We start from the raw sequence: 21,349 nt of genomic DNA on the forward strand, positions 1-21,349 counted from the left end.
AATGGTCACAATAAACCATGTAATGTCTCCTTAGTAGCTTTGTTAAAAGCATAGTGAAAGAGAGGCATTCATGAACTGGAGTATTGTGATTGTAGCAAGGACAGCTGTAGGATTTTAAAACAGCAGCATATTTACTTAATAGTGGTTTTTAATTCTAAATTGTTTTCCATTTACATGTCTAGCCATACACATATGGGGACAAAACCCCTCATTTTACGCCTTGCTAACCAAGCTGTCACCGAGAAGCCGTTCTGGCTGGAGGCAACCCATAAGCCTATTTTGCTGCCTAGAGTCGGGATGGGCCCAATGAGAACAAAAGGCTTGGAAAAGTTGCAGACGCAGTAGGGAGGCTGCCTCACTGAAAAGCAGGTCAAGAGCAGGAATGGGAATGCAGACAGCAAAGGACGTTTCCCTTATGGTGAGGTGTTTTTGATTTTGGTTATTGATAGTCGTATATTTCAGAAGAAGGAACTGGCAAAAATCAACTCTGAGTATTCCTTACCTATGAAATTTATGGGGTTGACATGCAATTTGAAGGCACACAAAAACACATATACAATAATACAACAGTGAAGAGCACAAAACAGGTGAATGAGACAATGGGTACAAGGAGACTATGACCGATTAACAAGATTACGCAGACATAACTTGATTTTTATTCAGGCAGGGATGCTGATGCTAGGAAGTACATTAAGAGATCCTTGGAGCAGCTCAAGGAGATCTGGTGTGTGTGTGTGTGTGGGGGGGCTCTTTCTGGAATACCTTAGGTGAAACAAACCATTCACAATTCAGTCCTGTATGTTTCTACTCAGAGGTAAATCCTATGGAGTACAGGGGGACTTAATCCTAAGTAAGCATAGAAATTATTGCAGCCTTAATTATTTAACTGTACTGTATTTACAAAGGGGGTGGGATGGGTCACAATTTGTGTCATCAGAATCAACACTGAGTCCAGTGAAGCTTTAAAGACGCATTCTACATACATACACTTTTTGTGTCCACTGTCCACTACACCAGGTGCATGAAATGTTATCCTCAGGTTGACAGACATCATGTACAACACTGTTAATACAATGAAGATATCACAAAATTTATTGGGGGTAGTAGATCCACTGTGGATTTTAATCTGAATTTTAAAGGAGCTATCCAGGGTGCTAAACCCAGGTTTAGCTCCCTGAAAACCTTTTTTCAAGTTTGGATTAAAACCTAGATGGATTTACCATCTCACTGACATGGAAACTATCAGTGCATGTCATGACTTGCTATTTATATAAATGAAAAATCATACCTACTGGTTCTAGATCAGACATTCCCATTCAGTCATTAAATTCTGTGTTAAGAGAATAAAACTGAACCTCACTGATAGCTTAGTTTGTGCATTCAGGATAACACTGTGTTTCTAGTTGAAATTGTCAGTGGCTCTATCTCATTATTCACGGAGTTAGAAGGAACCCCAAATGGCATTTTGTGCAACTCCATGCACTGCTAAACTATCCCAGAGAAGATGGCATTTAACTTCTTTTTAATAACTTCCAGTGAACGTAGGTCCACCACCTTCCAAACAGGCTATTCCATTTTAGAACAGTTCCTACCAATCAAGAAGTTCTTCCTAATGTTTAATTGAATTTTCTTTCTTGCAGCTTGAATCCATTGTTACTCCTACTCAATAGAGCAGAATAGAAAATGAAATACTCGTTTCATTGCATTTTCAGTACAGGTCACTACTAGTGAGCTGTGCTGAAGTTCTCAAACAATTGGATCATAGAATAATTTCCTATTAATAAGAGATTGGCATGTGTACATGTTTAGGGAAGTGTATGTGTGCATGTGTCTGTCAAGGAATAGAGCTTGTTCTAAATATTCAGGAAATCAAATTAAAGATTTCCCTTACCTTGGATCAAACACTGATTATAAAGGAAACTGCAGTCAAGAAATAAGACTAGGAATGGGAAGAGCAATGATGAAAGAACTAGACAAGATCTTAAAGTGTAAAGATATACAACAGAACACTAAAGTTAGAATTGTCCAATCCATTGTATTCTCCATCACCATGTACAGATGTGGGAGCTGGACAGCGAACAAAGCAGATAAGAAAAAAATCAATTCATTTAGGATGTGGTGCTGGAGAAGAGTGTTGAGAATACTGTGGACTTCCAAAATGACAAAGAAATGGGTCCTTGAACAGATCATGCCTTTCTGGTAGCTAAGATGATTAAATTGAAGCTGTCATACTTTGGCCACATTATGAGAAGGCATGACTCATTAGAAATGACAACAATGCCAGGAAAGGTAGAAGGCACTAGAAAGAGAGAAAGGCCGCATGCCAGATGGCTAGCTCAATTAGGGAGGTCATGGGCCTGAATCTACAAGACCTAAACAGAGCAGTGGAGGATAGGGGGGCTTGGAGATGTCTTATCCATAGGGTCTCCATGAGTCGAGGTTGATTTAAGGGCAGCTAACAACAACAACAACAAGATAGGCTACAATTCTATATTTCTTTTACCTTGTGTAACTTTACAGATAGCTGAGTAGCAGAAGGAACCCTCCTAGTAAATTGCAAACATGTGTTTCAGGGCACCAACAAGAAGCTCCTGATGCACATTGGCAATCTCTAACTATCGACATGATGGGCATTGGGAGCACCTGATGCTGATCAGTTTCAATGAAGAAAGGGTCTTCTGTCGCTTTCTGCATACTGTAGTAATGTTACAGCAGCCCCTTGCTCAATATAGATGTGAAAATGCTTAAATTATTTCCCACAGATGTAACTCTTCATATGTGACAGAGGTCCCATACAAAGTTTTCCCCAACCTAACTCTGTCCAGATTCCCCCCCCCCCCTTCATCCATAGCCAGCATGAAGATGACAGAAAGTTGTCATCCAATGACAGGCAGGTTGGAGAAATCAGGTTCAAAACACTGAAAGTAAAGTATTGGACTGAACATCAGCACCTGTAATTAGAATAAAACCCAAATCTTGCTAGGTTTTGTAAGTAAAGGATTAGACAAAAATAACTCACTCATTTAACAGTAAATTATATAGGGCCACAGAATGTAGTTGGGCTGCTGTAGTTTTGGAGTATGTGAAACTGTCATCATTCTTTACATTTTAAACGTAATTCTTTGAATTTATTCACTGTGAAACCATTGGGACTATACAGTTTGGCTTCAGCGGGATACTGCTTATACTTTGCATGGGGTGGGTAAACTGCAGCTGCTAGAGAAATTTTTGTGGCCCCCATCCCCCCCATGATTTTTTGCAGTTTTTCTTTTTTTGCTTCAGAATGCCCAAAAAGTATTTCTAGGGGGCATAGATGGTATTTTCATTATGTCTGCGGCCAGGTTGTACCCATCCAAAACAAAAATTCCAGCAAAATGGTTTTGCTTCAAAATCCCACCAAATGCCTTCTTGGGGCCCAGAAAGGCCCCCAAAACATGTCCCTATGTCCCTTACAGGGCTTTAGGGGACATTTGGAACATTTCTTTTTATGGCAATAAAAAACCAGTGAGAATGTAACCTTCAAAGGTCTTCTGAAGGTCTAATGTGGCCCCTAGTTGCCCACTACTGCTTCAGCCCAAGAAAATTCATTTATGTTTGCAAATGTGTCATTCATTCAAAGATAGCTCAATACATCTATTCCTATCAGAGTCCAACCTATATAGGAAATATAATTCAAGTGTTTTAAAAGAAAATAGTTTTGGTTTATTTGCCGTTCATGGTTACTTTCTGTGTATCTTTATGAAGATTAACTGTATTTCCATTGTTGTCTATCTAGTTTACTGCAAAGGAGGTATACAACTACAACTTGCACTGCTGATATAGCCAAAGCATTCAATCAAATAAATTGATTGATCAAATCTAGGGTTCTGTTGCCATTTTAATTTCATTCTTCTTCCACAAACAACATTGTGCAAAAAAGCGTAGGTAAATTAAAAATCCATTTGTGTAAGGAATGACAGTTTTGTAGATGAGTTGGCTAATGCAGTGGGCCCTGACTGGGATAAATGAAGGCACTCCAGCTTTCCTAATAGAACATATTCTAATAAATTCCTCTAATTATTTGCATCAAGCAGGTACAGGAGGTTTGGGGGATCTGGATATGTTTTGCCATTACAGAAAGCATGAAGGAAATGGGGGAAGTTCTATTTTTTTTGGCTTCTGAAGAAGCAAACATTCCAAATCCTGTATGGGTAATGGTAGCAAACAGTGGGAAATTGAGTTAATACCAGGGCATCTGTGTAAGTGAATGCTCGAAACAAGCAAGCTGCATTGTTCTTTAACTCTACTAATGCTGGAACAGATGGGAAGCGAAGGCCACTTCACGCATTAGCTGGCGCAGATAAAGAGCAAAGCAAAGAAGGGCCCTTGTGGGTGATTAGAGGTTAACAGGAATAGAAACCAGCAGACTGACTCTTGATTTGCAGGAGGTGTTCTGGGAAAGGAGCAGATGGCAAGAACGTCCCTGCAGCTTATTCAGCTGCTCAGGAGAAGTTTATGGCAACCTCCAACACAAACAAGCCTACTTAGAGCCTCTTGTTTTAAAGCAGCTCTGTGCATTTCTTTCTCATCGGATCACAGCAGTTCACCTAAATCCTCAGACTTAGGTGTTCCCTCTTCCCTTTGGCCCATGTGACTTTGTAGGCCACATCATGCCATCATGCATTGAAAGTGGCATGTGAAGCCTGCTTGGATGTCTTTTGTGCTGATCATCAGCCTGGAATGATTACATTTTGGACTACAAATCCCAGAATTGCCAATATTGACTGAGCGCTTCTGAGAGCTTTCGTCCCAAAAAAACACAAAAAATGAAACAAAAAAAACCCCAAACAGCTTTTCTAGGCTCTGGTTCTACAATTCTTATAAAGGTTTCATTTCTTGGCTCAACTCAGAAGTGCTGGTTTTGACCTATAAAGCCCTGTGCAGCTTGGGTCCAGGTAATCTGAAGGAATGCATCTCCATTTATGAGTCCTTTAGAGCTCTGTAATCATCTTGAGAGGCCCTTCTCTCTATCTCACCACCTTCTGAGGCTCATGAGAACAAGCGAGAGAGAGCCTTCTCAGGGGCTGCTCCAAGACTTTGGAACTCCTTTCCTAGGAAGGCCAGTATGGCACCATCACTGCCCTCTTTTTGTCAGCAACTCATGTTTTTTATGATTTCAGGCATTTAAAAACTGGTTGGGGTGGAGTTTTAATGCTGTGTGATGCTGACTCTGGAGAGGAGGGGTCAAATGGAAACCCACTAGATGTCTCTGGGCAAGTCACACTCTCAGCCCCAGAGCATGGCACTGGCAAACCCCCTCTGAAGAAACTTGCCAAGAAAACCCCGTTTTCTTGGCTTTAGGATTGCTGTAAGTTGGAAATGACTTGAAGACACACAACAACTATGACCTTTTAATTAATTTGAATGTTTTAATGTTTTAACTTTACAAATTGTTAATCACTTTTAAAAACAACTCTTATGTTTATACTTTTATTAATTATCTTGTAATCTTAATTATAGTTTTAATCTTCATTTTTTGAAATATATTGTTAGCCACTTTGAGTCCCATTTTTGACAGAAAGGCAGGATATAAATGAATGAAATAAATAACTTGCTTTAATTCCACCCCTGGCCCTGCTTTGGATTCCTGATGATCAAGTTTTGCCCACGAGCCAGATGCATTGTTTATTGTGCCTTTATTCATCAAGCCAGAATGCAGGCTTCTATGTTGGTAATAAATAATATGGGGAGGGGAGCTGGAAAGAAAATGTGCAAAGTTAATGAAGTACCTCCATATTCTGCTTTGTCAGCATTTTTCCTGCAGAGAAGCAGCTTCCTCCTCTTACCAAAGAGAGGGACTCAACACAATAAGGTCTCCCCTGGTTGCAGCTTTTAACATACGCTGTTCATTTGTCATGAAAATAAATAGTTTTCTGAGGAAAACATATACAGAGATAGGAAAGATTGTCTTTAATAAGGATCTCAATAATTAGGCTGTCTCTCAGTGTGAGAGAATGTGTGTGTGTGAGAGAGAGAGAGAGAAGGGAGGAATGAAGAGACATTACAATAAATTGTGCTTTCCTCTCCCATCTTTTTTCTCTTCTTTTTGAGGGGGAAAGTGAGATGGGGGTGGAAAGTGGGTATATTTTGCTGCAAAGATTAGGTTTTTCCTTCCCCTTTGTATGTGGCAACACCTGCTTGGGGAGCCTCTGTGAATCAAAAGAGCAGCAAGAAAAGTGGGTTTAATTGCACACGTCTTCAGTGGAGTCTTTCATGCACTTACTGCACAAAAGGCCATCACTGAGCTGCTTTCAATGGAACCCGGGAGGGCAGGACGGAGAAGAACTCTCCACTGTTCTCCCAGGCAAGCAAATCACTTTGCAGGAGCATTGTCATGTGGAAATGAGTTCATGAGCCCATCTTCTTTCCAACTGCAAGGTCAGGGATGGAGCAATTGTCAGTTTCAGCTGACTGGAGCAATTGATCTGTTTGCTAGAAAGTGTTTGCTTACCTCCATTCCCTGTTATGCAGCATATAGAGCCTTCTTCTCTCCCCATCGCAGCCCATATAGTATTTCTTTAAAAATATTTTATACTGTTTTTTAAAAAATTTTAAGAAACCTCAACGTGATTAAAAATGAAAGCAGGTTAAATAAATAAAGCCAGAAAAACTGCAATCCATTATAAAAAGAAAGTAATTGAAAATCCAGTTATTGATGGTATTAACAATGAGGAAAAAAAACCCATCCACATGTATATACATGTGCATATATGTGTAATATGTTTATGTGTACACCTCTCATCTCCCTCCTTTACTGTCTATAAAACCTGTCAGCCTACGTACATGTGTGCACTGAAAAGATGGATAGTCTAGCTCTCTTCTTCCTACATGAAATGCAGAAAATCTAAAATGAATTTGGATCATGAGAAAACTTATTCAAGTCATATTTCCAGTGTACCTGAATTTGTACACATCTGTCCAGTCCTGGCAAATCCCACCTTATTTATTCCCTTTGTACACCTTTGTTTGTTTAACAAAAGGGTGAGACATTAAACATGTTTGTCAATGTGGAAGGGGAAAAAGTCTCAATGTCTGGCAAGCCATTCTTCAAATAGTTTGTGATATCCCGTGATTGACCTTCTCTCTAGCCTGAAAGAGCAGTGTGTTTAGGGGTGGTAGTAGGAGAAGCTGTTCATGCATCCAGATACATTAAAAAAAAAAAAGAAGCTGGTGAAGTTAAGCTGGTTCAAGAACAGCCATGTGATCTTAGCCATTCATCACTGCTACATTTCCTTAGTCTCAGGCAGCTTTATAATCAGGCAGCAGGCTGTTAATACAGGAGGCATGCAGCTGAAATTGGGTTAGTCTGATTAGATGTGGGTGTTTTCGAGCTGGAGGCTGAACATGCTCACTAAGATTTATTCAGTTTAAGGGTGACAGAAAGAGGCAGAAAACAGCATTGTGACTGAGCAGATGTACCTTGGTAGCAGGATACAAGGTAATACTAGTGATGTGTGCTGGGAACAAAATATATTGCACACAACTCCTTTGAGAGTTTTCTCAAAAATGTCCAGGTTTGGTAAGAAGGGAAAATGAAACCCTGTGAGCAGCAAACACGTTCTGTTGTAACCAGCACTTCTGGGATGTGTAGACTTGCTTCTTTACCAAAGTCCCAAGGCTTAATGTTTATATAGAATGTTTCAAATGCTCAAACTGATTTGTAAGATTCTTTCACCGATACAGTCAGCCCTCCATATCCACGGATTTTTTTTTATCCACAGATTCGAGCATCTATGGTTTCAAAATATTTCATAAATATATAAATCCTCAAAAGCAAGCCTTGATTTTAGAATTTTATACAAGGAACATCATCTTACTGCATCGCTGTACTTAATGGAAACTGAGCATCCATGGGGGTCCTGGAACCAAACCCCAGTGGATACCAAAAGCCCACTTTTAATGAAACCCAGGCCTGTTACAGACAGCCAAAATAAAGCTGCTTCGAGTCACAGTGGAGGTATGGTATTTCAATGATGTATGCATCCTAAGAATCCAGAAGCCACACCAAAGCCACGCTCCAGTCCTTAGGGCTGGTGTGTGGCTTTGGTGCGACTTCTGGACTCTTAGGACGCATGCATCATTGAAACACCATACCTCCACTGTGACTCGAAGCAGCTTTATTTTGGCTGTCTGTAACAGGCCCCAGTAAATAAGAAGAAGAGGAGGAGGAGGAGGAAGAGGAAGAAGATTTATTTATATTTCCCGCCTCTCCCTGCAGATCAAGGCGGGATTACAATATAAGATAAAAATACAAAAGAGTATAAAAGCATAATAAAACATATATTAACTCTCAACCCTCCCACCATTACAAACAGTATAATTCAATAACAGTTAAAATAATTACATTAATACCATAGCCTAAAATAAGCAGGAAGAAGTGGGCAGACTGAAGATGGATAGGGCTATCTTTCTTTGGGAGGTCAGTCTGGGAAGGCCCAGTAAAATAAGCAAGTGCTTTCTCTGCATTATGAGAGCCAGCATGGTGTAGTGGTTTGAGTGTTGGACTATGGGGCTGTGCACACTTGTTATAAAGACAGCCTGTGGGCGGAGTCGGGACATGGCATCCACATGTGGGATAGACAAGGCAACTGTTACATGGATTTGTAATTGGTTGACTGGCCGAACCCAAAGGGTGCTCAACAATGGCTCCTTTTCATCCTGGAGAAAAGTGACCAGTGGGGTCCCACAGGGCTCTGTCCTGGGCCCAGTGCTATTCAACATCTTTATCAATGACCTGGATGACAGAATTGGGAGCATACTTATCAAATTTGCAGATGACACCAAATCAGGGGGAGTAGCTAATACCCCAGAGGACAGGATCAAGATTCAAAATGATCAGAAAAGACTAGAAAGCTGGGCCAAAGCTAACAAAATGAAATTCAACACAGAGAAATGTAAGGTATTGCACTTAGGGCGGAAAAATAAAATGCACAGATATAGGATGGGTGACACCTGGCTGAATGAAACTACGTGTGAAAGGGATCTAGGAGTCCAAGTCGACTACAAGTTGAACATGAGTGAACAGTGTGATGCGGCAGCTAAAAAGGCCAATGCTATTTTAGGCTGCATCAATAAAAGTATAGTGTCTCTAGATCAAGAGAAGTAATAGTGCCACTGTATTCTGCTCTGGTCAGGCCCCACCTGGAATATTGTGTCCAGTTCTGGGCGCCACAATTTAAAAAGGACATTGAGGAACTGGAGCATGTCCAAAGGAGAGTAACTAAAATGGTGAAAGCTCTGGAAACCATGCCCTACGAGGAATGACTTAGGGAGCTGGGGATGTTTAGTCTGGAGAAGAGAAGGTTAAGAGGTGATATGATAGCCCTGTTTAAATATTTGAAAGGATGTCATATTGAGGAGGGAGCAAGCTTGTTTTCTGCTGCTCCAGAGACTAGGACCCGTAGCAATGGATGCAAACTGCAGGAAAAGAGATTCCACCTCAACATTAGGAGGGACTTCCTGACAGTAAGGGCTGTTCGACAGTGGAACACACTCCCTCGGAGTGTAGTGGAGTCTCCTTCCTTTGAGGTCTTTAAGCAGAGGCTGGATGGCCATCTGTCGGGGATGCTTTGATTGTGATTTCCTGCATGGTAGGGGGGTGGACTGGATGGCCCTTGTGGTCTCTTCCAACTCTATGAATCTATGACGCCAGCCCCAACTCCTTTCCCCAGGGTGGTGTGATGCCACGTGCTGCTTCACACAGTGCACGACGTCATGACACTCCTCGGGTGCTGCATCCACACAATACAGTGGCAAAGGAGCACCTTAAAGCCGTGGTTATTGCACCCTGGAAAGGCCAGATCAGGGCTGTGTGGTTGCATGGCCCCAATCTGGCGCAGCTGATTCTGGAGACCAGGATTCAAATCCCCATTCAACCATGGAAACTCATGTCAGAAAAAAAGTAAGTGAGCTATTCCTCATCAGTGATTTTAAGGGAGACTTCCAAGAATAAAACAAACATCCAGATATCTCCATGAAGCCACTTTTCGTATGACCAAGCAGCCCCCGTTAATGCACTTTAGAATTAAGCCAACTGTTCACTTTTGAACCCAGTGCTGCTTCTAGAAAAGAAGCTTGGCTGATTTAGTTCTCCTCTCCACAATTTTTTTTCCTCCATGGCTTCAAAATTTCCTGAAATTTTACATCTCTAGTCTGGGGATGGAAGCAGCATGGTCATAACCAACACTTGGAATTGTGCCCAGAAACAAACCAGTAGGCGTTGAAACTGTTTCAACATGGGAGTTATATCCCTGGAACCAGTCCTTTGCACCAGAAATAGTGCAGTTAGACATCACATTAATTGCCATGGCTCCATTTTATTATTAATTTTTATTATATTTATTTATATCCCACCCTTCCCTCAAAACTGGGACTTGCCCTGGGATTTGTAGTTTTATAAGGCACCACCACTCAGACCTTGCAAAACTACAAATCCCAGGATTCCAGAGGATGGAGTGACAGCACTTCAAGTGGTGTCAAACTGTATTATTTCTATAGTGTGGATGCATCCCTGGTCAGCAGTCTGGACACATTGTTTTGGACCTGCTGAAGTTTCCGAACAGGCATTAAAGGCAGCCTGTGTATGGAATGTGTCACAGTAATCTAAATGGGATGTAATCAAGGCATGCATCTTTATAGGTAGGAAACAAGTTTCATGGGTGAGCAAAGAACTGAACCCAGATTCTTTAGGTTAAAGTTCATTATGCTATCCACAGCAGCACATTGTTTTGACAATTTCATGGGTGTAATAAGTGGGTATCAATTCCTTCCTACCAGTGAACTAAATTAGATTCACATTCCTGTGGTGGCAATACCTGACAGCATGACTTTTCTGTTGGGAAGTTTGATTTTGACAGTATCCTGTTGCAAAATGTTTGCTCCCTATTTTTATATTGGGATTTGCTAATGTTTACTCTTTGCTTTCAAAGGCTTACAGTAAGTGTGGCTGGCCGGCCAGCTAGTTCTCCCAAAGCATCCCAAGTGCTCATGTAAATACTCCAAATAAAGTAACTTACTCAGGCTATTTCCCCCCCCCCCTTTTTTTTCCAGTGCAGTGTTTAATCTGTAGCTAAGCTTTTGATAAATATTTTGTGTGTGTTTTTCTTTTCTAGTTAATCTTAAATAGATGTGCTGTCATGACAGCTAGAAATTAAACTGACACTTGATTTAAAGTCTAAACACTAGATAAACTTGGCAGCCTCCAGACATATTTATGGCTTATTTGATACAAAAATGTAGGATGTGAATTGCATCCTGTTTAGCTTAGACTGTTTTCAGCTGTCATTAAAATTGGACTGAGATAGCAACTTCTGGCTATATGTAATATGGCTGCAATTTTTTTTTCATGATGCCTGAAAGCAAAATATTAAAACAGAGCAGCTAGTCATCTGTTTCCTGGATTACTTCACTAATTGTGCTGAGATTGTCTAGCTTCTAATCGTAGAGCAACATGAGAACTTGGAAACTGCATTAGAAATAACATGTTACTTTCAGTTACTTCCTCGAAGGGTAAAACAATGTCAAGTTACCATTGCAGTGTAACAAGGGAGAAACTTACCCCCTTCATGATGTAACTAATTAGTTTTGCTATCGGGGTGTGATCTCAAAATGTGGCGGAAAAGGAATATCACACAGCTACTGCTATGGTGGCGGTTTATGCTCTGTTGGTGATACTGAGGTGCATGAGTGATAGGGAGTGGGGACAGTCCAGAGAAGATTGAAGAGAGACAGAGATAAGAGGAAGCAAAGGCTTAATAGATGATGGATAAAGAGTTGATTATGCTGTAGACAAGGGTTTCATCCGCACTGCAGAGGTAATCCAGTTTGACACCACTTTAACTGCCATGGCTCAGTGCTATGGAATTTTGCTCTGGTGCCACACCAAACTACATTTTCCAGAATTCCATAGCATTGAGCCATGGCAGTTAAAGTGGTGTCAAATCAGATTATTTTTGCAGTGCAGATGCAGCAAAGGAAACCTAAGGGGAAAGAAGAAAGGCAACAAAGTTTTACACAGCATTGTCACAGACCATGGACCTTATCACATGTGTGTGGGGGGGTTGCAGCTCAGATCCGCAGTCACTCCTGTTCTAACATTGCAAAGCGTGATGTTTTTTCACACCAGATCCAGAGTCACTCCTGTCTAGCAATGCGAATTAAGATTAAAATGTGATGTTACCACACCTGGTTGCCTTTCTGTTGCCCTTCCGAATTGAGGGGGAAGCGAAGTCAGTTCTATTCCAAGCAAGTCACGTGATGCGGATTCAAGCAAAGCGGAGTGAGTGCACATTGTATTACCACACCGGAGGGTTCAACGATTCGAATCGGCACCCTTGCACATGCTCAGTGGGGCTCTGGATGCTGTCCTCCTTCCCTGCCCCCCCCCTAGCTGTCACCCTTCATGGGGTGAAGAAGCAGTGAGGGGATGATGGGATAAGTCGCTGGGGGTTCCTGGGGCCAGGATCGGGATGCAGGAGAAGGCAGGGGATGATGGGATAGTTTGCTCGGGGTTGCTGGGGCCAGGATCAGGATGTAGGAGAAGGCAGGGGATGATGGGATAGCTCGCTGGGGGTCCCTTGGGCCAGGATTGGGATGCAGGAGAAGGCAGGGATGATGAGAGCATGAGTCCATGGATGATCATGGATTATGTATAGTCATCCTTGCTCTCAGCAACCATTGTCACTCTGTAATAAAAAAATAGGTGGCTTCTAATCCTGCATAGAAATAATTATACATAGCCTGTGAGTTATCGCAGAAGTTGTTTAAAATTAATAATTTGAGTAGACTTTGATATGTTTATCAAGCAAGCTTTGAATGGTAGAAGCTCCTTCAAACATACTGTATTTCTGGTCTTCAGATTAATCCAAGTATTATCTACTTACATGGCCATTTTAAAAAGTCTAGTTCTTAAAGGGAAAGAAACCTCAAAATAATAATCAGTTCTAGATGTGGTTTTTGGTGGTGCTTTAAAGAGAATAACAGCATGTAGATGGTTTTGATGCTGTTGATTAAAAACCTATGGTAGAGTTTGCCTCAAAAACTCAGTAAGGGATGGCAAACACACAGGATATCAACGTTGTTAATATAGTTTAATCGTCTTTCTTTTTTGCCGTTTATATTTTTATGATTTCTCTTGTTTTGTCTAATGTGCATTGTGCCTGAAATATAATTGTAGAATGTTCATTCTAGGTGATTCATGAATATCAATTATATTGTGGTTGATATTGTCTACTAGGAATCTACACTCATGGATTCCTTATACGACTTTTTGTCCAGTCATAAACTGTGATTGAGAAATCAAGTGATCTTTAAATGAAAATGAGGGTGCAGTTTAGTGCACATACATGTCCTAGAAAGTGTTTTTTGTGGTACTTTTGTTTAGTAGGTGAGATGCCAAAAATATAAGGCACTTCCATGGATTTTCCACTGACCACCTTGGAATATCTACAGGACAGCCAAAAACATTGTGCCACTTTTCTGTGTGAATTCAGAGCAACCTTGTTTAACTCCTTTGAGAGGCTACTTCCATGAAGAAATCTTCCAAAAGACAATTGCTATAATCTTATTTAAGATGATGATGATGAAAAATGTCCCATTTTTTCTCCCAATATACTTTTAACCCCATTTTTCTGGCTCATAACATGGATCATTGGTTCTAAGGTTGTTTTTTTCTCCTTTAAGAGTATGCATACATTCTGTAGATTAACACTCTGTATTGGTGTGATTGTTTAATATGATGTGGCAACTGTGTGTGATATTTTAGTTTATATGCATGGCTTTCCATAGCAACCTCTTTTAGCCTTGTCTGTGTAAAATGTCAGGAGAGAATCATATGATAGATTTTGTCCTGACAAGTTAGCAATTTAAAAGTATTTTTAAAATAACAGGGTCTTGTTTCTGCTTTCAGTGGCAAATAGAACTATAAAGAATGAAAAGGGGAAATTGGTGAATGTCACACTGTGTTCAACCTTGTTTCCTCATACTTGAACACAGATGATACTCTGGAGTTGGTACATGAATAGGGCAGGATTGATGCACAACATAAACAGTGCTGACCTGTTCTAAAAAGACTAGTGTGATGTATTGTTTTAGGTTTCTTTCTTAGAGTTTTGAAGGGTTGTAGAGAGCATGTTTTTGTAAGAAAAGCACATTACCTGTAAGTAATGTGTGTCTGCATGATTTCATGATTGGCTTATCAGGCTTTCCTAATACTCAGGACACTAAATAACATATTTTTGGAGTTGTGTTAATAGGAATACTGGTTGGAATGTGGGATGTGCAGAGATTTAGTACTATGTGCCTTACCACAAGTGCTCAAAAGTATTGAGAGGCAGTATTCTTAACAGCAAGCTGCAGGGAGAGGTGACTGGTGTTAGTAGAGATGCTCTTTGCCAAAAGCCCCACAGCAGTTGTAGCAACCCACATACCATTGCTGTTGGAGTGATGCAAGAAAAACATTTTTATGACTTTCAGCACTGTGCTGGGAATAGACGTGAGAGGGGTGGCGTGGAATGGTCTGGAAAAAAGAGCAGGCTGAGGGCACTTTTGCCTGAATCTTAGTTGTATCTTTATACTCCTTCCTTGGCTCCTGTCTGAAAGCTCCCTTGTCTTTGTTTCAGTGCTTCCATTTATCTTAGCGGATTACGGTTTTCTATATACAGTGTACCTACTAATAATGTTTATATAGCACTTTTCCCAAGTGTTTTTGTAGCACTTCATATATTGTTTGTGAAGACATGGGGAAACAGCCATCTTTGTGTTTTAATTTGTATTGTGAGCCACCTTGGTTCTCATATAATAAATAAATGACTCACATGCTGTGGGTGAGGGGCCACCTTTGAGGCTTTGATGGCCTCCATAGAGGAAGCCAGAAGCTTATGCATCAGGTGCAATGCACCAAGGATGCTGTATGGGAGGGAGGATTAGAGGCAATAAAAGGACTGCCCACCCCTTGTCTCTTACTATGCACAGGTTCCTAGCCCATTCATGGTGTCACCTCCTGCCATACAGAATCCTTAGTAATGTTTTTTGTACTAATGTTACTCATAAATTGTAATTCCTTTATATCACTGAATGTAAAGGTTATAATTGTGACATAAACAACTTTGTTCTAGATTTGCATCCTAGGTTTTAGTGAGATGTTGTACTTTCCTCATCTTCTTTCCCTAAAACACTGAAATATGGATGAATCTTTTATAGAGAAGCAGGAAATTAAAAAACCAACTAATGTCCCTTTAAACCAGCTTTGGTATTGTGTTCAGCTGGTTTTGAAAATCTTACATTTGCTAAATTTTATTTTCTGGCAGAGAAAAATTAACAGGGTACAACATGATATTAAACCCACACTGTCATCAGATGGAGTTGTCATCTCCAGGTTGTAGCCAACCTCTGCTTATACTTGGATAGGGACAATAAACTGAAGCAATGAATGCACTGAGTTACAGGGATGTAGGAGAGGTTTTGCAGTTTTTATTCATTCAGGGAATGAATAACAAAACAGCCCCCCATTTTTCTCTGACAGCCTGATAAAATGGCCTAAGGGTTGGCTGTGGCTTAAGAGTGTAAGACAATCTGGAGTGAGTTTTCTGCCAGCCCAACTGGTTCAAAAAGGCACATTGAATATAGCACATACGGTTGGGTATTGCAGTTCCTTCATTTGGGGAACATTCTAATCTGGCTAAAGAATAAAGAACATGGCTGTTCATTTGGAAGCATCTTTCACACTAAATAGATAATTTTCCTGGGCCCACAATATACTCTATGTTGGCTTTGGAAGTAGTGCAGAGGTACATTTTGAAGTGCCAGTGTTTAACAATACAGATCCCCATAGACAGGCTTTCAAAGGAATCACTAAAAATTCAGGCAGCTGTGTTGATCTGTATCAACAAATCAGTTCTAGTAGTTTGCATTATCACTAGTTCTTTTGGGTCTTAATTGCCCATTCAGGTCTAATGCATGCCCAAATACTTTGCATTATAACAAAGATAGCTCAAAATAATATACTGTTCCTTAAAAAAAAACCCACCATCTCTTCCCCCACCCCCAAAGATATTATGATTACTGCAGCTAAGCTCAGAGGGAGGCTCTGTGGTGATGGGGCAGTGGCAGATTACACAACTGTCTCAACTACCACATATACTTATGTATATAACTCCAGAAATTTTGGTCAAAAATTGACCCAAAAAAACTAGTTTGACTTATCCATGGATCAGTATAAATATTGTGCTTTATCAAAAAAGGAACCTATTGCCTTCTCTGAACAGAGTGTTGAAAGGAAATTATAAGTGTTAACATGGGGCTGGCTACAGGGATCATGTCACCCTCTTGCTTAAACAGCTACACTGGCTACTGGTCCATTTCCGGACAGAATTCAAGGTGCTGGTTTTGACCTTTGAAGCCCTCAACAGCTTGGTCCAGACTATCTGAAATCTCCTTATACAAGCTGTTTTTATCTGTTTTAGTTGTTAGTAGTGTTTATTTTTAACATTTGTATTCAATGTTTTAACCTTGTATTTTTAACGTATTGTAACCCACCATGAATCCCACTGCCAGAGAAAGGCGGGATATAAATCTTGAAAATAAAATAAATAAATAGTCACCATTTGCTTTGCTTTACTTTGCCTTTACATCCTTTTTGACATATGTGCATTTTCATAGCTCCATCCTTGCTTAGTCCCCTTCCTCACACATTTCACAGCCACCATTTACCATAATTCCTTCTTCATCCATTCAGCCTTTGGGGTGGGCACAAACAGTCATGCCTGCTGAAATTTTATAAGTTCTTTGGCATAATTTTCCTTTACTTCATTCTTTACATCCTTTGATACATGCCTCTAAGTTTTACCCTTCCTCAGATCATATCAAAATACATAATTTTGGCCCCTCGACTTATACATGAGGCCAGTTTATACAAAAGTGTATAAGTAATTAAAAATTCAACCCTGTGAGCCTTGGCCCCATTACATTACTGAGTTTAGGAGAGCTGGCAGTGTGTGCTCGTTCTCTTGTGTGCAACACTTTTGAAAGAGATCCTGAAAGGTGCTGTTCTTGTCAGGATTAATACTGCCTGAGTTGAGTAGTATATAACAATCTATTGTCTATAACAATCTGAAAATAGTCTATAACAATCAAGTTGCTTTTCAAAACTAAATATTCTTCTTCTTGTCCTTTTCTTTCCAGGATTCCACCTGAGCGGCACAGTCACAGAGGCAGCCACTGCAACAGAACCAGAAATGACTTACAGAGTGGCCATCAGCTTTGACCGGTGCAAAATAACTTCTGTGACATGTGGTTGTGGGAACAAGGACATTTTTTACTGTGCTCATGTTGTGGCACTCTCACTGTATAGGATCCGCAAGCCTGATCAGGTCAAACTCCGTCTTCCTATCTCAGAGACCCTTTTCCAAATGAACAGAGACCAGCTCCAAAAGTTTGTTCAGTATTTGATCACAGCGCACCACACTGAAGTGCTCCCAACAGCCCAGAAGCTTGCTGATGAAATTTTGTCCTCCAACTCAGAAATCAATCAAGTGCATGGTAAGTCTGCCTGGTTTTGAAAGCACCTCTAATAAACAAAGCTTAGAAAAATGTGGAGCATTTTTTAAATCTATGACGCTCAGAATCCCCCAGCCAACCTGGCTAGTGAGGGATTCTGGGACCCATACTTCCAAAGCCCAAACTCTGCTGATAAATTACCAAAGCTGTATATTAACCAAATAATGGATGGCTTTGCATGTAACTATAGGTGTAGCAGTTTGATACTACCTTAACTTTCATAGCTCTATCCTATGGAATCCCAAGGGCGTAGTACTTAAAATTTCTGCTAGAGAACACTAGGGCTGCAGTGCAGGAGAACTCACTTGAGTTTTTTTTAGCAGAGAATTCTAAGTACCTCACCAAACTACAACACTCAGGTTTCCATAGGATGCAGCCATGGCAGTTAATGTGGCATCAAACTGCTATACTTTGTGGTATAGATATACTGTTTTACTCAGTGGTAAGAGAGTGTAGCTGAGATGTTAAATGTCCTCATTGATGTTCCAGTACAAAATGCTGTCTATAGTCCTGATCGTTCTTGCAAGGCAAGAGCTGTCAATTAGAACTAAAGTGGCAGTTTGCTGTATGGTTTGTACATCCCATGGAAGAGACATTGAGGCATAATTATTATTTGAGAGTTAAACTGAATCAACAGCCTGAGCTTCTTATCTCTCATTGCTCTCTGGTCTGGGAAATCATTTAACACTATGCATTTCTATGAAAATGGCCATCTTCAGTTTATGTTTGCTTAGATGGTTAGAAGGAAGAATGGCAGAGTGTGAGTTAATTAAAGCTCATTAGGCACTTTGAAGGCTTTAGAAGTCTTGTAGAGAAGAAGGAGAAAGTGTGTGTGTGCACCAGTAGTTTTAAAATGTGCCTGGAATTTGAGTATTAGCATATAGTCAGCCCTCTGGATCCACAGATTCAAGCATCCACGGCTTGAAAATATTCAAAATTATATATAAATTCCCCAAAGCAAACCTTGATTTTGCTATATTATGTAAGGGACACCATTTTACTATGCCACTGTTTTGAATGGGATTTGGTATCCATGGGGGGCCCTGGAACCAAATCCCAGTGGATACCAAGGGTTCATTGTAGCTTATCAGATTTAGAAAGCTTCTCAGACTTTCAACCTGGCCTGCTGGAGACATGAAGAATGGTGCAATGGTTGCAGGTACTAAAAAGATAAGAAAATTGCTGTTTTTGAAGGTGCAGTGCAGGTGAAGTATTCCATTCCAGGCTGAAAATCTAGCTGCTCTTTTTTGAAACCAGAAAATAATTGTTTTTGCAGGTGATGTTGTAGCTGGTGTCTCTGAATGTGTTAAGTATTCATGTTGGTCTTTCATGTCTCTGTATGTCCCCCCCCTCTTTCTCTCTCTCTCTGTGTGTGTGTGTGTGTGTGTAAGTAACTTCATCCTGTTCACACGGTCTGAGACAGATAACCCTTTATAAAAGCCTCTTCATTCTCGTGTGTACCTTTACTCTTAACATCACCTAGCATTGCCAGCTTTGCAGGGTGCATCGTTTGGGGTGTCATCTGGGCAGAGCTGCTGGAGGTTATTTGCAGAAGCATCCCTTTTCTCTTCCATCCCCCCCCCCTTCTGCACGCCCAAGGGGGAAACTTTCAGGGACCTCATCTGCACCCCCTTTTGCCCTGTCTTTGCTCCATGGGCAGGGGGAGATAAGCAAGACCAGATCCTTCCCACTGTCAGCAGTTTCCGCTTGTTAGAGCTGTGGGGTGTCTGGTGTCTGGGGCTGACATCATGAGTTACCGCACTGGGGTGACACCAACCCTAGTGATGCCACTGCAGGGCAGTGCACTAGAGCTCTCCAGCAGAGAATTATTCAATTACCTCACCAAATTCTAGGATTCCACAGGATGGCATCCTGGCAGATTAAGTTGTATCAAACTCCTGCAAATTTGTAATGCAGATACATACCAGGTTTCAAAGGATGTTGACAGCAGTGTGGGTCCCTCCTCTCTGTTTCTTAGCCACTGAGGTATAAAAGGTGATGCTTAAGCATGCTAGCTTTCGGGGATTTGTCAGCTGTTATGGTGCTAGAAGAAAGCACCCAGGGGCTCGGCTTCACAGTCAACTTGGGAGGAGTGGGAAAGAAACCAGTATTGTTTCTGTGTGTTGATATTCTGAAGTGAGGAGGAATTATTCTGGTTCCCCCTCCCCTTTCAATCCTCAGTTTAGATCTTAGCTAATTATGTTGAGATGACAGAACAGCTCATATTCACAGCTTCACCTCTATAACACTTCTCTCCTTTCTAACTGCCAAATGCAAAGCCTGTGCATTTGATCCTCTTCGATGACATGCAAGACAAGCTTCCTGGGGAAAGATTAAAGATCTCTCATGCTTTAGTATTGATTGGGGAGAAACAAATCCTAAATCAATGGATTTCTCCTTGCATGCCATCATTCAGACATGGCTCAGAGAACTGGCGATGTATACCGCCTGTCCTCCAAGCTGACTTGCATGTTAAATGGCTCAAACATCTGGCATGTGTCTTACCCAGTTCAGTATTCCTTACCAAGATAGTTAGTAATACAATCATGAATGCACTCATGCACTGAAATTCTATCATGAGAGTACACTGGGGGAATGTACCTCAGAACTCAAAAAAAGGTTGCTTTCAGGACTGTAGCTCCCAGAATCTACCAGTCAGTATGGCCTTTCTGGCTGATGGATTCTGGGAGTCGTAGCCTAAAAATTAATTTTTCAAAGCTTTGATGTCAAGGCATGGAAAAAGCATATTGTGAAAGACAATAATTTGGAGGCTGAGGGGTTTTGCTATTAAATATCCAAGGCACCAAATCTGCTGGCAGACTTGGGAATTTCATAAACCTTTCATAGGTTCCAGTTTTCCCCTGCACTGTGAACTTTTATTTATTATTTGCAATTGCTTTAGGTTATACAGTATTTGTCCTTTCCTGGGTCACTTCAAATACTCTACTGTGTATCTTACTCAGTCCAGTACTCTACTTCATTGCTTTAGCTCCATGTATTTTTTTCTTCCTCCTTACTGTATGATGTTGGGCAAGAGCTTCATGGATGTGTGTGTTCGGTACTGTTACTTTGCAGTGCTGGTGTCCCATCATGACATGTTTAAAAGACAGCAGTGATGAATTGGAAATCTATCCTTTGTTTTTTGGGTTTGCTATTATCATGCAAAATTAGCTGATTTTTAAAAAAGGAATATTTTAATAAAGTTGTCAGTCACACTTATTTTCACGTTTTGCATATTGGCCTATTACTATTTAAAAATGACTTTTGAGTGTGAGTGCTTGTAGCCAATTGAGGCTTAGTGTAGACTTAGCCTCAATTGACAATAAGCACTCACACTCAAAAACCATTTTTATGTCAGAGCTTGGAGAAGTTCCTGTTTTTGGACCATAGTTCTTGTATATGAGAGTTTGGAGAAATTCCTGTTTTTGGACCATAGTTCTAGTTGACCATGATGGCTACAGGAAAATGGAAAATATAACACCAAAAGCTCCCCCCCCCCCCAAGCTCTGTTTCTGTTCTACTGGCAATTATGCAATTGCCCTGGGAGCAACATTTCACACATGGGGTGTTACACGATTGCTAGGTCATTCACGTATTTTCCCTGTGAATGAAAAGGGACAAGTTGAGGACAGGGCAAGTATGAGTCAGAGGCATTGTGGTGCGATGAGTATCACTTAAGCTGCTTCTTTACCAGTGAAATTGTGGTTTAAAAGCCATGTGTAGTAATGTCCTAATACATAAATAAAGGAATAAATTA

At 40.7% G+C, this 21,349-nt stretch overlaps 2 protein-coding genes across 2 annotated transcripts in view; one reads left to right on the forward strand and one right to left on the reverse strand.

The window, feature by feature from the left end:
• The window catches only part of EIF2B3 (eukaryotic translation initiation factor 2B subunit gamma), a 601,892-nt gene that overhangs the window by 242,793 nt on the left and 337,750 nt on the right, over positions 1-21,349 (reverse strand). The window lies entirely within an intron of this gene.
• ZSWIM5 (zinc finger SWIM-type containing 5) overlaps positions 1-21,349 on the forward strand; it is a 167,927-nt gene that overhangs the window by 102,684 nt on the left and 43,894 nt on the right. Inside the window, exon 2 of the mRNA XM_042462826.1 lies at positions 17,218-17,574. Coding sequence (XP_042318760.1) covers positions 17,218-17,574 — 357 coding nt within the window. The remainder of the gene's footprint in view (positions 1-17,217; positions 17,575-21,349) is intronic.

The sequence above is a fragment of the Sceloporus undulatus genome, chromosome 4 (genome assembly GCF_019175285.1).
Source record: "Sceloporus undulatus isolate JIND9_A2432 ecotype Alabama chromosome 4, SceUnd_v1.1, whole genome shotgun sequence".
NCBI classification, from domain to species: domain Eukaryota; kingdom Metazoa; phylum Chordata; class Lepidosauria; order Squamata; family Phrynosomatidae; genus Sceloporus; species Sceloporus undulatus.